Here is a 14,431-nt window from a genome sequence, read left to right on the forward strand (position 1 = left end):
TGTGCATGTGTATATGTGTGTGTGAGTGTGTATGAGTGACTATATAGATGGGAATTCTTCGATTATCATCGAAATTTTTAACTTTTTATCGGGCTTTTTTAAAATTTTCTTACATACAAAACTTTCTCCTGACAATTCTGAAGATAAAAAAAAGCCCAATTGGTCCAGCCGTTCTCCACTACCGTGAGTAGATTCTTAGCTGAATGTAAAAAACCATAATCCGTTTAATACACTCTGTTGAAATCCATGAAAACAAAAGAATCAAGAGAAAATGCTTATCTTTTGTTTTTATTAGCGGGATAAATGTTCATAAAAGTAAAACAGCAATAAAAAAATGAAGGAATGTTGGAATTCAAAAAATAGATAGCCATAAACCATCTAGGAAAAATTTCGCATCGAATGGTGGTAGTTTCATGTCGATACGATCAGTGGCTTAGGCGTGATTGAGCCTCAAACGAAGACCATTTTCATTATATATATATTTAGCGGGATAAATGTTCATAAAAGTAAAACAGCAATAAAAAAATTAAGGAATGTTGGAATTCAAAAAATAGATAGCCATAAACCATCTAGGAAAAATTTCGCATCGAATGGTGGTAGTTTCATGTCGATACGATCAGTTGTTTAGGCGTGATTGAGCCTCAAACGAAGACCATTTTCATTATATATATATATAGATTACTAAGGTAATTGTGGACCTACCAATGCATAAGTTCAAAGAATGTGTTAAAACACATTTATTACAGCGAGGTTACTATACAATTGATGAATTTCTTAATGACAAGGTTGCTTGGAATGGAAGCATCCGGCTCCGCTTGCATATCTCACAAAATAAAAAAATGAAAAATGTAATTTGTTGATGTTGGAAAACAGCAACTGCTGAGTTTCTTGCCGGCTTCTTCTCGGTGGAATCTGCCTTCCGAACCGGTGGTAGAGTCACTACAAACGGACAGACTTGACGTTTCAAAAGTGCTTATAAACTGGGCCTATTTGAAATTGGGCCTTATCGATATGATGATGACGACGATGATATGATATATGCAGTGGCGTTCACTGCGTTTCTTACCAGGGTATGCATACAGCAGAAAAATTGTATAAAATGGCAAAAATCCTCCTCTCATACGAGCTATATATAAATTTAAGGGTAGGCTGTGCTTTTGTGCATATATGAAGTGCACGTCACGATATATGATGAGATAGATATATAGGTGTAAAAAAAGTCACCTTAGGTAGGATGATGCCGCACACTGCTTCCTTGGTGTGGCGGGATCGGCTCGCCCGCACCCTGGGGCCACGATTCTTTTTGGGCCACGGCTGCTTGAGATGAGAGTGCAACACGTGAGTGCTCCTCTCCGAGGTGTTGACGAATGTCTTATCGCACGAGTGACATTTATATGGCTTCAAAAGTTTATGAGTCTGCAAAAAAATATATGTTTATAATAATAATAATAATTCAGATAAAAATCAACAGCTACAACAATTACAATTATGTTATTTACTATATTATAAACTAAAATTGGCCAAACCTATAAATACTAAAAAACATATATATACATCAATAATTTTTTGTATGACTTAATAAATAATAAATATACTACGACAATACACACATCGCCATCTAGTCCCCAAAGTTAACTAAATAAATAATAAATATACTACGACAATACACACATCGCCATCTAGCCCTAAAGTAAGCGTAGCTTGTGTTATGGGTACTAAGATGACTGATGAATATTATTATAAATAATATACATATAAACACCCAGACAAACATTCATGTTTATCACACAAACATTTTTCCAGTTGTGGGACTCAAACCCACGGCCTTGGACGCGGAAAGCAGGGTCACTGCCCACTGCGCCAACCGGCTGACAATAGTACCAGATCTGATATATTTTTTTTTATGCAAAGGAAGCTATTCACCTACCTAATAAAAAAAAAAATGAAGCAATATCTCAATAATCGAGTCCTCTGTGACGAATAATCTCTTGCAAGTCGGGAATAATCTGTCTAGTAAAGATTTCAAACTAAGATATTCGTGGCTAATCAACATTTCGTTAATAAAGTTCAACGGAACACGAATGCGGGTAGTCAGATTCTGCCCGAGACATCCAACTTGACATCTAGTCCCGTCGTGACCGCGATCCATGCAACTGGGTCGAAATATCGACAAATCCAAAAATATTATCGTGGTATGTACCCGTTAAACCAATAAAATTTCTACAACTTAGTTATACATAAACGATAACATTAGCCACAATTGCTTAGGAATTTGGCACCAAGCGAAAATTATACAACGATATTAAATTAAAAAACGAAAAAAAATAACCTTAAATAGCTTATTATTAATTATTTATTTATTAATTACAAAATTACACCACAATTATTCTCCTGCTTTTCCCGGAGTATAGCAAATTAAGCTTAATTTTGATAATAAATCATGGATTTCCGCAAAGTAGGCATTACTTTGCTTCTATCCAATACTTAAATAGATTATAATACTTATTTTGCAATATAAATTTTCCTAAAAAGTATTTGCTAAACGTATGCTTGTTGGTATAAAAATTTTTAACCATTTGCCACTCATGATAAAAAAATTAGACGGAAATATTTTTATTTTTCAAAATAGGTTAAGAATTTGGTTAATCAGTAAGGCGTATTGAAACATTAACGAATATTTTTGTGACAGTTCTAAGTTAGTGTCTAAGTGTCAAATTATAAGTGTTACAGTAATTCGTAATATAAACTCTAAATATGTAAGAAAATTGCACGCAACTATTCCCACTTACAATACCAAAATAATGTACACAGTTAAAGCAATAAAATTTATTCTATTTTGACGTGCAAAATGTCCGTCTCACAATATTTGCTGTTCATTAAAAATGCCATATAAATTTTCCAAAAAGTGCCAACATTTTCTCGTGGGTAGATAAAAAGTAACTTATTTGTCATACTGATACTGTTCATTTTCGTCTGTATCTTGGCCATACAGAGAGAGAGTTCATACATTTTCTGCGTTACACCCCCCCTTGTTTGTGGTCTTACCAATTTGTGCCTTTTCATGTTCGGCTTGTTCGAAAACATCTTCCCACATATGGGGCATCCGAAACTGGGCTGTGGACCGGTGTGCGTCTTGAGATGGCTGATGAGAATGCCCTTGAGCGAGTACTTCTTGTTGCATATGTCGCACTGGTACCCCTTGCGAGTGGAATGCGCTGTTTGCATGTGGTCCCGGAGGAAGCAAGCCACCTTAAACCACAGGAGTAGGTTATATTACTAGTAATACTCAAATTCTAATTCAAAATTAAGAAATTTTGAATTTGAATTTGAAAAAATGACAATGTTTTGTCTCACCTTAAAAGATTTGCCGCACAACTCGCACAGTAAAGGCTTCGGAAATTGCGGCGGGAACTGAGTCTTATTCTGATCCGGATGGAATCTCTTGAAATGATAGTTATACAACTTGAAGCCTTTTAGTTTAGTACCGCACTGAAAAAAAAAAAACATTTTTTTTTAGTAAAACCATTGCCTATATAGCAACACGTCCATAAACCTTAGACCAAAGAATTAGAAACATTCAGAATCCTCATTTAGCTATTATTGCATGCAGTGCATTGTATCCAAAAACAGAGAAGACGGGAAATTAAGCTTAATTTTCATAATTTACTAAACCTTTCGTCTTTGTACTTCACCTGTTCACATTCGACGATCTGCGCTTTAGATTGTTGCTTTGTTCTTTTCACTGCGGGTTCGTTCCTTCTACCGGGTAATCTGTACAGAGAATTTGGTTATAGGACAAAAAACAAACAGTAATCCTGACCGATTTTCTTCACTGCGATTCCAGAGCGACATTCCAACTACGCTGCAGATATTATAGTATACAATTCTGCGCGGAAAAATAGGTGCACTTATTTGACAACCCTGCTTTCTGCGCCCAAGGCCGTGGGTTCGATTCCCACAACTGGAAAATGTTTGCGTGATGAGCGTGAATGTTTTTCAGTGTCCGGGTGTTAAAATTTATATTATAAGTATTTATGAGTATTATATTCCTAAAAATTTATATTATACGACGTTACTTACCGAATTCGATTCCGAGCTCTGACTTTTCTAAGTTATGTGCGTTTTAAGTAATTAAAAATATCACTTGCTTGGACGGTTAAGGAAAACATCGCGAGCAAATCTGCATGCCTGAGAGTTCTATATAACGTTCCCAAAGGTATGTTGAGTCCACCAATCCGCACTGGGCCAGCGTGGTGGACTACGGCCTTAATGTGTCGATATGATGATGAAGATATCTTAAAAGAAGAACCAAGCGATAATAGCTCCGTTGACCACTGGTGACTAAACTTTAGGTGTCCGTTTACTGTCGGTTCTGCGCTAGAACTCTCTCCGGTAGTTTGTGCGTGCGTGTGCGTACGTGCGTGCGTGCGTGTGAGTGCGTGCGTGCGTGTGAGTGCGTGCGTGCGTGCGTGCGTGTGAGTGCGTGCGTGCGTACGCGTGTGTAGTGTGAATGAGATAAAGCGCGTTTTGCAAGTACCAAGCAATATCGAGCATGGAGAAACTTACTCGGAAAATGTATGTTTGGGCGAGATACTCATGTGCGCTTCATAAGCCACGTCGGAGGCGAACCGTATGTTGCACGGCTCGCAAAGCGGTCCTTCTGGATTCTAAAATAGTAGCTCTCAAATAATATATAACATAAATATATATGTACATATAACAAAACAACAAACCCTCCCCGCCCCCGGCCGCTAACTATGGGCCTCATAAGAAGTCTGAGGGTCACTCAGCGAGCGATGGAGAAATAAGAAGATCCGTAGGAGAACTAGAGTTACCGACATAGCTCAGCGAGTCTGTAAGCTGAAGTGGGAATGGGCGGGCCACATAGCTCGGAGAACCGATGGACGTTGGGGTCTGGAATGGCGACCCCGCACCGATAAACGCAGCGTAGGTCGGCCCCCAACTAGGTGGACAGATGACATCAGGCGAGTCGCTGGGAGCCGCTGGAGCCAAGCGGCCAAGGACCGTGTATCTCCGTGACCGCGGAACTCCCTACAAAAGACCTATGTCCAGCAGTGGACGTCAATTGGTTGACATGATGATGACAACGTGTAAATGAAAACCTAAATAATACTTCACAGGCTTTAGAGGTACATTATGTACTGTCTCTGAGACTTATCTGTGGAAACGAAACGCTTATGATAACAAATATGATTCTTTTGATTTAACATATTCCTTACAAAATATACTTACTCCTTCAATACTATTTCTTAATTCGTTTACACGTTGTGTCTTTTATGCAAGATTCGTACGTCTCATATACTGGTCGCAAGTGTCTTTTATGCAAGTTTCGTACGTCTCGTATATAGGTCGCAAGTGTCGTTTATGCAAGTTTAATACGCCTCGTATACAGTAAGCAAGTGTCGATTATGCAAGTTTAGTACGTCTCGAATACAGTAAGCAACAGTCGTTTATGCAAGTTTAGTACGCCTCGTATACAGTAAGCAAGAGTCGTTTATGCAAGTTTAGTACGTCTCGTATACAGAAAGCAAGTGTCGTTTATGCAAGTTTCGTACGTCTCGTATATAGGTCGCAAGTGTCGTTTATGCAAGTTTAGTACGTCTCGTATACAGTAAGCAAGTGTCGTTTATGCAAGTTTAGTACGTCTCGTATACAGTAAGCAAGTGTCGTTTATGCAAGTTTAGTACGCCTCGTATACAGTAAGCAAGTGTCGTTTATGCAAGTTTAGTACGTCTCGTATACAGTAAGCAAGTGTCGTTTATGCAAGTTTCGTACGTCTCGTATATAGGTCGCAAGTGTCGTTTATGCAAGTTTAGTACGTCTCGTATAAAGTAAGCAAGTGTCGTTTATGCAAGTTTAGTACGCCTCGTATACAGTAAGCAAGTGTCGTTTATGCAAGTTTAGTACGTCTCGTATACAGTAAGCAAGAGTCGTTTTTGCAAGTTTAGTACGTCTCGTATACAGTAAGCAAGTGTCGTTTATGCAAGTTTAGTACGTCTCGTATACAAGTCCCAAGTGTCTTTTATGCAAGTTTAGTACGTATAGTAAGCAGGTCACAAGTGTCGTTTATGCAAGTTTCGTACGTCTCGTATATAGGTCGCAAGTGTCGTTTATGCAAGTTTAGTACGTATAGTAAGCAGGTCACAAGTGTCGTTTATGCAAGTTTCGTACGTCTCGTATATAGGTCGCAAGTGTCGTTTATGCAAGATTCGTACGTCTCATATACTGGTCGCAAGTGTCTTTTATGCAAGTTTCGTACGTCTCGTATATAGGTCGCAAGTGTCGTTTATGCAAGTTTAATACGCCTCGTATACAGTAAGCAAGTGTCGATTATGCAAGTTTAGTACGTCTCGAATACAGTAAGCAACAGTCGTTTATGCAAGTTTAGTACGCCTCGTATACAGTAAGCAAGAGTCGTTTATGCAAGTTTCGTACGTCTCGTATATAGGTCGCAAGTGTCGTTTATGCAAGTTTAGTACGCCTCGTATACAGTAAGCAAGTGTCGTTTATGCAAGTTTAGTACGTCTCGAATACAGTAAGCAACAGTCGTTTATGCAAGTTTAGTACGTCTCGTATACAGTAAGCAAGTGTCGTTTATGCAAGTTTAGTACGTTTCGTATACAGTAAGCAAGTGTCGTTTATGCAAGTTTCGTACGTCTCGTATATAGGTCGCAAGTGTCGTTTATGCAAGTTTAGTACGTCTCGTATAAAGTAAGCAAGTGTCGTTTATGCAAGTTTAGTACGCCTCGTATACAGTAAGCAAGTGTCGTTTATGCAAGTTTAGTACGTCTCGTATACAGTAAGCAAGAGTCGTTTTTGCAAGTTTAGTACGTCTCGTATACAGTAAGCAAGTGTCGTTTATGCAAGTTTTAGTACGTCTCGTATACAAGTCCCAAGTGTCTTTTATGCAAGTTTAGTACGTCTCGTATACAGTAAGCAAGTGTCGTTTATGCAAGTTTAGTACGCCTCGTATACAGTAAGCAAGTGTCGTTTATGCAAGTTTAGTACGTCTCGTATACAGTAAGCAAGTGTCGTTTATGCAAGTTTCGTACGTCTCGTATATAGGTCGCAAGTGTCGTTTATGCAAGTTTAGTACGTCTCGTATAAAGTAAGCAAGTGTCGTTTATGCAAGTTTAGTACGCCTCGTATACAGTAAGCAAGTGTCGTTTATGCAAGTTTAGTACGTCTCGTATACAGTAAGCAAGAGTCGTTTTTGCAAGTTTAGTACGTCTCGTATACAGTAAGCAAGTGTCGTTTATGCAAGTTTAGTACGTCTCGTATACAAGTCCCAAGTGTCTTTTATGCAAGTTTAGTACGTATAGTAAGCAGGTCACAAGTGTCGTTTATGCAAGTTTCGTACGTCTCGTATATAGGTCGCAAGTGTCGTTTATGCAAGTTTAGTACGTCTCGTATACAGTAAGCAAGTGTCGTTTATGCAAGTTTAGTACGCCTCGTATACAGTAAGCAAGTGTCGTTTATGCAAGTTTAGTACGTTTCGTATACAGTAAGCAAGTGTCGTTTATGCAAGTTTCGTACGTCTCGTATATAGGTCGCAAGTGTCGTTTATGCAAGTTTAGTACGTTTCGTATAAAGTAAGCAAGTGTCGTTTATGCAAGTTTAGTACGCCTCGTATACAGTAAGCAAGTGTCGTTTATGCAAGTTTAGTACGTCTCGTATACAGTAAGCAAGAGTCGTTTTTGCAAGTTTAGTACGTCTCGTATACAGTAAGCAAGTGTCGTTTATGCAAGTTTAGTACGTCTCGTATACAAGTCCCAAGTGTCTTTTATGCAAGTTTAGTACGTATAGTAAGCAGGTCACAAGTGTCGTTTATGCAAGTTTCGTACGTCTCGTATATAGGTCGCAAGTGTCGTTTATGCAAGTTTAGTACGTCTCGTATACAGTAAGCAAGTGTCGTTTATGCAAGTTTAGTACGCCTCGTATACAGTAAGCAAGTATCGTTTATGCAAGTTTAGTACGTTTCGTATACAGTAAGCAAGTGTCGTTTATGCAAGTTTCGTACGTCTCGTATATAGGTCGCAAGTGTCGTTTATGCAAGTTTAGTACGTCTCGTATAAAGTAAGCAAGTGTCGTTTATGCAAGTTTAGTACGCCTCGTATACAGTAAGCAAGTGTCGTTTATGCAAGTTTAGTACGTCTCGTATACAGTAAGCAAGTGTCGTTTATGCAAGTTTAGTACGTCTCGAATATAGCTTGCAAGTGTCTTTTATGCAAGTTCATGACATCAATGGTGGAACAAAGACATATTTGACATTGACTTTTTTTTATTTTATTAACGATAGGCCAGCGTTTGACGACAATCATGCCCGTTAGAAAGCAATGATGAGGTCTTGGTTGGAGCACGCTTGCCTACAAAAAGCCTATTCACTCTAGCCCTGAAGGTACTCAAATTATACGTGGCAGGAAACACAGTTGCCGGGAGGGCGTTCCACATCTTAGCGGCACGTATCAGAAACGTGGATAAAACTTTACGCCCAGTTTGGATGATACCAACTATACTACTCACCTGCACGTTTTCGAAGCGATGCTTGAAGTTGATGTGCCTCCTTAGACCATTCTCAGTGATGAACGAGAACCCGCACATCGCGCAAACCACGTCAGACGGGTGCCTTATGCGTAGGTGGTACAAATACGTAGTCTTCTTACTGTAAAAAAAAAAAACTTTATTATGTTGTCTAATTTTTTTTTCTACATTTTTTCCTGTAGGGAAGAGGCAAAGGTATATCACCGTACAGCCATTATCCTTGGTCCAATTTAGGATGATAATTTTTACAGCTCACAGTAGGGGTGATCTTTTGTAAAATCTTTAATGAACCTATTCGATTGTAATCAATTCTTTCTCGGCAATGGTGTATGATCAGATACTAATTTATGATAAAACACATTTAATATATAGTATATATATATTTTTTTTGGATAGAAACATTTTTATCAAATTGAAATTTTCTTTATTCATGTAGGCCTACCACATGCACTTATGAAGCGTTCATACATATATGTTAACATAATTGTAAGGGGATGGTGATAACTTCGTTCGCCAACTTAAACCTAAAGCTACGAGGGTTCCAAACGCGTCCTGGTCTAAGAAGAGCCCACAACTAACTTAGCCGGGTAATTTTTTTTTTGTTTTCACCATCTCACAGTAAATTTATATTAAGCTATGAAGTTAGAGCAATTCACACCCACACGTTTTTATCGTTTAAGTAATCCTTAATATTATAATAGGATTTCTCTGTTAGCTTACGTTTTATATAAACTGCAAAAACTGCATTGATTTCTAATTTTTGAACAAAAATTATTTGTCATATATCTAATCGTTATTTATGTTCATAATCACATAATAATTGTGTGATAGAATATTGCAAAATAACTTTAATATTCACAAAATCCCTACTAATATTATAAATGTCAATGTAAGTTTGTTTGTTACGCTTTCACGCAAAAACTGCTAAACCGATCCTCGTGAAACTTTGTACACATATTCTTGGAAGTGTTAGAAGTAACATAGGATACTTTTTATCCCGACATTAATCTCGGTTCCGTTGGGAGACGGGATGAAAGTATTTGACGATTTAACACCATAACTCCGACAAATTATAACCGATTTAAATAATTATTTTTGTACTATAGAGGTTTTAATATGTGTTTAATTTTTCCCAAATTTTGTGTATCAAAATTTGTGGATCTGATGAATGCGATTGGAGATAGAGGACAGAACTCCTCAGCGGACAGCAGCAAACCCCTCATTTAAGGCTTAGCGATACTGAATACTTAAATGTTTTTTTTGAACTACAACTGAATTGAATGCCACATCAAAAAACAAAATCAAACGCAGACGAAGTCGCGGGCAACAGCTAGTAGTATATAATTTTGTTAGATAATTGTGTTTATGGAATGTTACGTTTATTTTATATCAAAACGGATTTCGTTTGTCAGTGTTTGACAAAAATAAATTAAATAGTTCAAACAAACTAAAAAACACGCTTGGTATAAAAAAAAATAATGGTTGGAAATTAAAATGAGCATCATACCTGCCTTAGTGTGTATAGCTGAAAATTATATAAATTAACAAAAATCTTATTTTACAAATTAAACAAGTAACAGCTAACGCCCTCTACCATCTAGTAGCTTAATGTTTTCTGTGGAATTTGTTAGGTACGCGAACGCCATAGGTTTATTACATTTGGGTCTAGATGGCGCTGTAGTAATTAGTAAAAAATCTTTTTTTTTTTATTGAAAATTGGAATAATCTTCTCTGATTAGTGTATTGTCTTCGGCCCTCGATATGTCTACAAAGTTTGAAAGGAATGTGACCGTTCAAAGTGGGACAAAATCGACCTCAAAGGGGTCGGTTACATACATACAGGTGAAGCTAATATAAAGCGTGTAAAATATTAAACTTTACGTGCGCGCGCACCTGTCAAAATTATTATACTAAATTAGACAAATGGACAACAATCGGTTATGATCATGACGATGAACAAGCGTACAGCTTAAGAAGCGGAAGTATCACTCACCTGTACTCCTCATCACAATGCTGGCATTTGAATTTGAGGCCGTTATGCCAGCGTCCGTGGTTCACTGCTGAATTCCTGAAACAAAAAGAATCGTTACATTACAATTCAAAAATCACTTGACGACGATGCACACACGACATGGTGTAATTTATAATTTCTTCAATCCTTATACTCCACACCAAACAGATCTTCGGCAATGTACCCTCTACGCACGTTTCGTTTCGAAACCGGAGCATCCTCAGTAGATGTTGACTTAACTTAACAAATAATCATTGTTAACAACATCTCCTGAGGATGCTCCGGTTTCGGAGCGAAACGTGCGTAGAGGGTACATTGCCGAAGATCTGTTTGGTGTGGAGTATAAGGATTGAAGAAATTATAAATTACACCATACAGATTCTCCTGCTGTTCGCGGAGTATAGCAAATTAAGCCTAATTTTCATAATATATCATGGATTTCCGCAAAGTAACGCCTGATACTATCCAAGAGTGAACTTAATATTTTTATAATTTTTATTAAAAAAAAAAAGCAATGTGTCATATCTTTATTCAAACGTGTCTCATTGTAATATGGACCTTTGGAAAAGTAGATCGAAGCTGCAACGTTTCCTACTAGTCGCTATAAGACTGATGTGAAAGGCATATACTAAATTCGGCATCGAGGGTAGGAGAGCCGTAGCTTAATTGGTGAAAGCGCTCAGGCCGCGACTTCCGTGGTTCCGACATTTTTTATATGCATCTTAAATTTATAAAAGAGTGAACTTACTTGTGGTTGGTCACCAACGGACAGCTCTGGCAACTGAATCTCATGCTGTGACTTTTGTTGATATGAAGGCGCAGCGAACTATTTGTTTTAAAGTACATCTTGCATACGGGACATACAACTGGTCCGCATATCTGAAAAAAAAAACAACCGTCTGTGTACTTCTGTACACGCGTTAGAACTTATACTTCTTTGGCGTGACAAGATAAAAATCTTTTCAAAAATTTTATCTTTCGCCTTAATCTGCGTTTGAAGTAAAAATTACACTAACAATAGAGAAAAGTTATTGTTTGAATTATTAAAGGTCAAATGTCAAACACCTTTTTTAGAAAAACTAAAATGTTGACTACAGTCGGTTTTTTGTGACGCTGTGCGCGCGCATCGTAAAAATTTACTCTTACCATTTTTCCCTAACGCGCCAAAAGAAGTATAACTTCAAAAAACTTTGCCTACTACAATGACCTATTTACAATATAACCTATTATAAAACTAAGAACACTCACGACAAATTCACCTTAGAAACAAAATCAATATTGGTTCATCCGTGTGGGAGTATAATATAAATGTAAATATACTACGACAATACACGCATCGCCATCTAGCCCCAAAGTAAGCGTAGCTTGTGTTATGGGTACTAAGATGACTCATGAATATCTTTATGAATAATATACATAAATAATTAGAATATACATATAAACACCCAGACACTGGCAAACATTCATGCTCATCACACAAACATTTTCCAGTTGTGGGAATCAAACCCACGGCCTTGGGCTCAGAAAGCAAGGTCGCTGCAAACTGCGCCATACGGCAGCAGTATGTGTGTGTGTGTGTTCACAGACACACACACACACACATGAGCGTGGAGGCGAGTGGTTATAAAAAATAAGACTCACATCGCTATGTCTCTTCATATGAGACTCAAAGGTGACCTTAGTACCAAAACCCTTAAAACATATTCTGCATTTGTGGGGTGATTTTTTGTAATTATCCGATTCCTTTCTCATCTGTATATCAGCTAACTGTTCTTCGTGGGACAACTTGGTAATCATAAAGACCTTTAGATCCTCATGTACAGTGTTTACCGCTTTGTTAACGGAAACATCGTTCTTGTCGTATTTCTTACGTGCGTTCTTGCGTTTTGTCTTCGGTGCGTCGACGATATTTGTATCCTTTTTAACATCACCAACAATTTCAACTTCGACCTCGGCATTATTACTTGCATAAGAATCGCCACCGTGCAATTCATCAGTCTCGCGTCGGTCGTTGAACAAGTTATTTTTTATTCCATCCTTATTCGCTAATTTATTGTCACTGTATAGGAACTCTGTATCGTTGTCTATATCATCGTTCAGAAATTCGTCATCACTTTTTATGTCGGTGAGTTCTTTTTTGGGTTCAATTGTTATTTCGATATCTTCGTTTTCGTCTGCAGATATAAAAAAAAATTTTTTTTTTTCTTGTTTGCATTTATGACTTTCAAACACGCGGGAATTTTGGACGGAGTATGCCCGACTGGTCAAGACCCTTTCGTGGTACACTTTTTGTTAAGATAATGACAGTTTTCAGCCAATACATATTTGAAAATTTAATATGTGTTCACAAATCTAAATTTAAGAGAAAATGTGACTGCAATAATTTAAACATTAGAAGTAAGAATAAACTTGCAGTGCAATATACTAGGTTACATAAAATTCATAATTCGTTTAAAGGAAATTGCATACAATTCTACAATAAACTACCAATAGACATCTTGGAGATGTCTCTTAAAAAGTTCAAAGTTTGTATTAAACGTAAGCTTATAGAAAAGTGCTATTATAGTATTAAGGACTACGTCAACGATAAAAATGCTTGGGTGTAAATTATTGCTCTGACCAGGTTTCTTCTTAAATTGTTTTAAGTAACAATGTGAGATGGTGATAACAAAAAAAACCGGGTAAGTTTGTTGTGGGCTTCTTCTTAGACCAGGGCGCTATTAAAGTCAAAAGTCAAAGTCAAATATTTCTTTATTCAAATAGGCACATAGATGGCACTTTTGATGCGTTATTATATACAAAATGTGTACATAGCGGTGAGTAGTGATGGCGATAACTACAATCGTAAACTTAAAACTAAAGCTACGAGGGTTCCAATCGCGCCCTGGTCTCAGAAGAAGCCCACAACAAACTTAGCCGGGTGTTCTTTTTGTTATCACCATCTCACATTGTCATTAGAAAATATTTAAGAAACAACCTGGTTAGAGCAATTGTTTACACCCAAGCTTTTTTATCGTTTACGTAATCCTTTATACTATAATAGGACTTTTCTATAAGCTTTCGCTTAATACAAACTTTGAACTTCTTTAGTGACATCCCCAAGATATCAACCGGTAATTTATTGTAAAATTGTATACAATTTCCTTTAAATGAAATGCTTATTTTGTGTAGTCTAGTGTACTGCACTGCAAGTTTATTTTTGCTTCTAACGTTCAAATTATTGCAGTCACATTTTCTTTTAAATTTTGATATATTTTTGTGAACATACATTAAATTTTCAAATATGTATTGGCTATAGAGTGTCATTATTTTAACATCTTTAAATTTATCTTTCAATGACTCTCTCGGACCCATTTTATAGATCGCACGAACAGCCTTCTTCTGCAGCACGAAAATAGTGCCAATATCAGCAGCATTACCCCATAGTAAAATTCCATATGACATAATGCTGTGAAAGTAACTAAAATAGACTAGCCTAGCAGTTTCTATGTCTGTCAGGTGGCGTATCTTCTTTACTGCATAGGCAGCAGAACTAAGCCTGTTCGATAAATTATTTACATGCGGGCCCCATTGAAGTTTAGCATCTAACGTTATTCCTAGAAATACTGTTGTATCCACCGGATTCAATTCCTCATTATTAAGTAGTATAGTGGTTTTTACATGTTTAACATTTGGTAATGTGAATTTTATGCACTTAGTTTTATTTTCATTTAAAACCTAATTATTAGCTTCAAACCATTGTACTACTTTAGCGAGATAGTTGTTTACATCGTCTAAAGCTAATTCACGTCTCTTAATTTTGAACATAAGTGATGTATCATCAGCAAACAATACTATCCCGTGATTGTCCTTAACAAG

At 37.2% G+C, this 14,431-nt stretch overlaps 1 protein-coding gene across 2 annotated transcripts in view; it reads right to left on the reverse strand.

Annotated features, from left to right (window-relative positions):
* Nucleotides 1–14,431, reverse strand: part of LOC120635873 (zinc finger protein draculin-like) — a 34,288-nt gene that overhangs the window by 3,594 nt on the left and 16,263 nt on the right. For both annotated transcript variants that reach the window (XM_039907077.1, XM_039907078.1), the window contains 9 exons: nt 12,215–12,747; nt 11,322–11,452; nt 10,556–10,630; nt 8,545–8,683; nt 4,567–4,667; nt 3,693–3,771; nt 3,355–3,489; nt 3,046–3,249; nt 1,225–1,416 (listed from right to left, as the gene is read on the reverse strand). In XM_039907077.1, coding sequence (XP_039763011.1) covers nt 1,225–1,416; nt 3,046–3,249; nt 3,355–3,489; nt 3,693–3,771; nt 4,567–4,667; nt 8,545–8,683; nt 10,556–10,630; nt 11,322–11,452; nt 12,215–12,747 — 1,589 coding nt within the window. The remainder of the gene's footprint in view (nt 1–1,224; nt 1,417–3,045; nt 3,250–3,354; nt 3,490–3,692; nt 3,772–4,566; nt 4,668–8,544; nt 8,684–10,555; nt 10,631–11,321; nt 11,453–12,214; nt 12,748–14,431) is intronic.

Source organism: Pararge aegeria, chromosome 27 (assembly GCF_905163445.1).
Source record: "Pararge aegeria chromosome 27, ilParAegt1.1, whole genome shotgun sequence".
NCBI lineage: Eukaryota > Metazoa > Arthropoda > Insecta > Lepidoptera > Nymphalidae > Pararge > Pararge aegeria.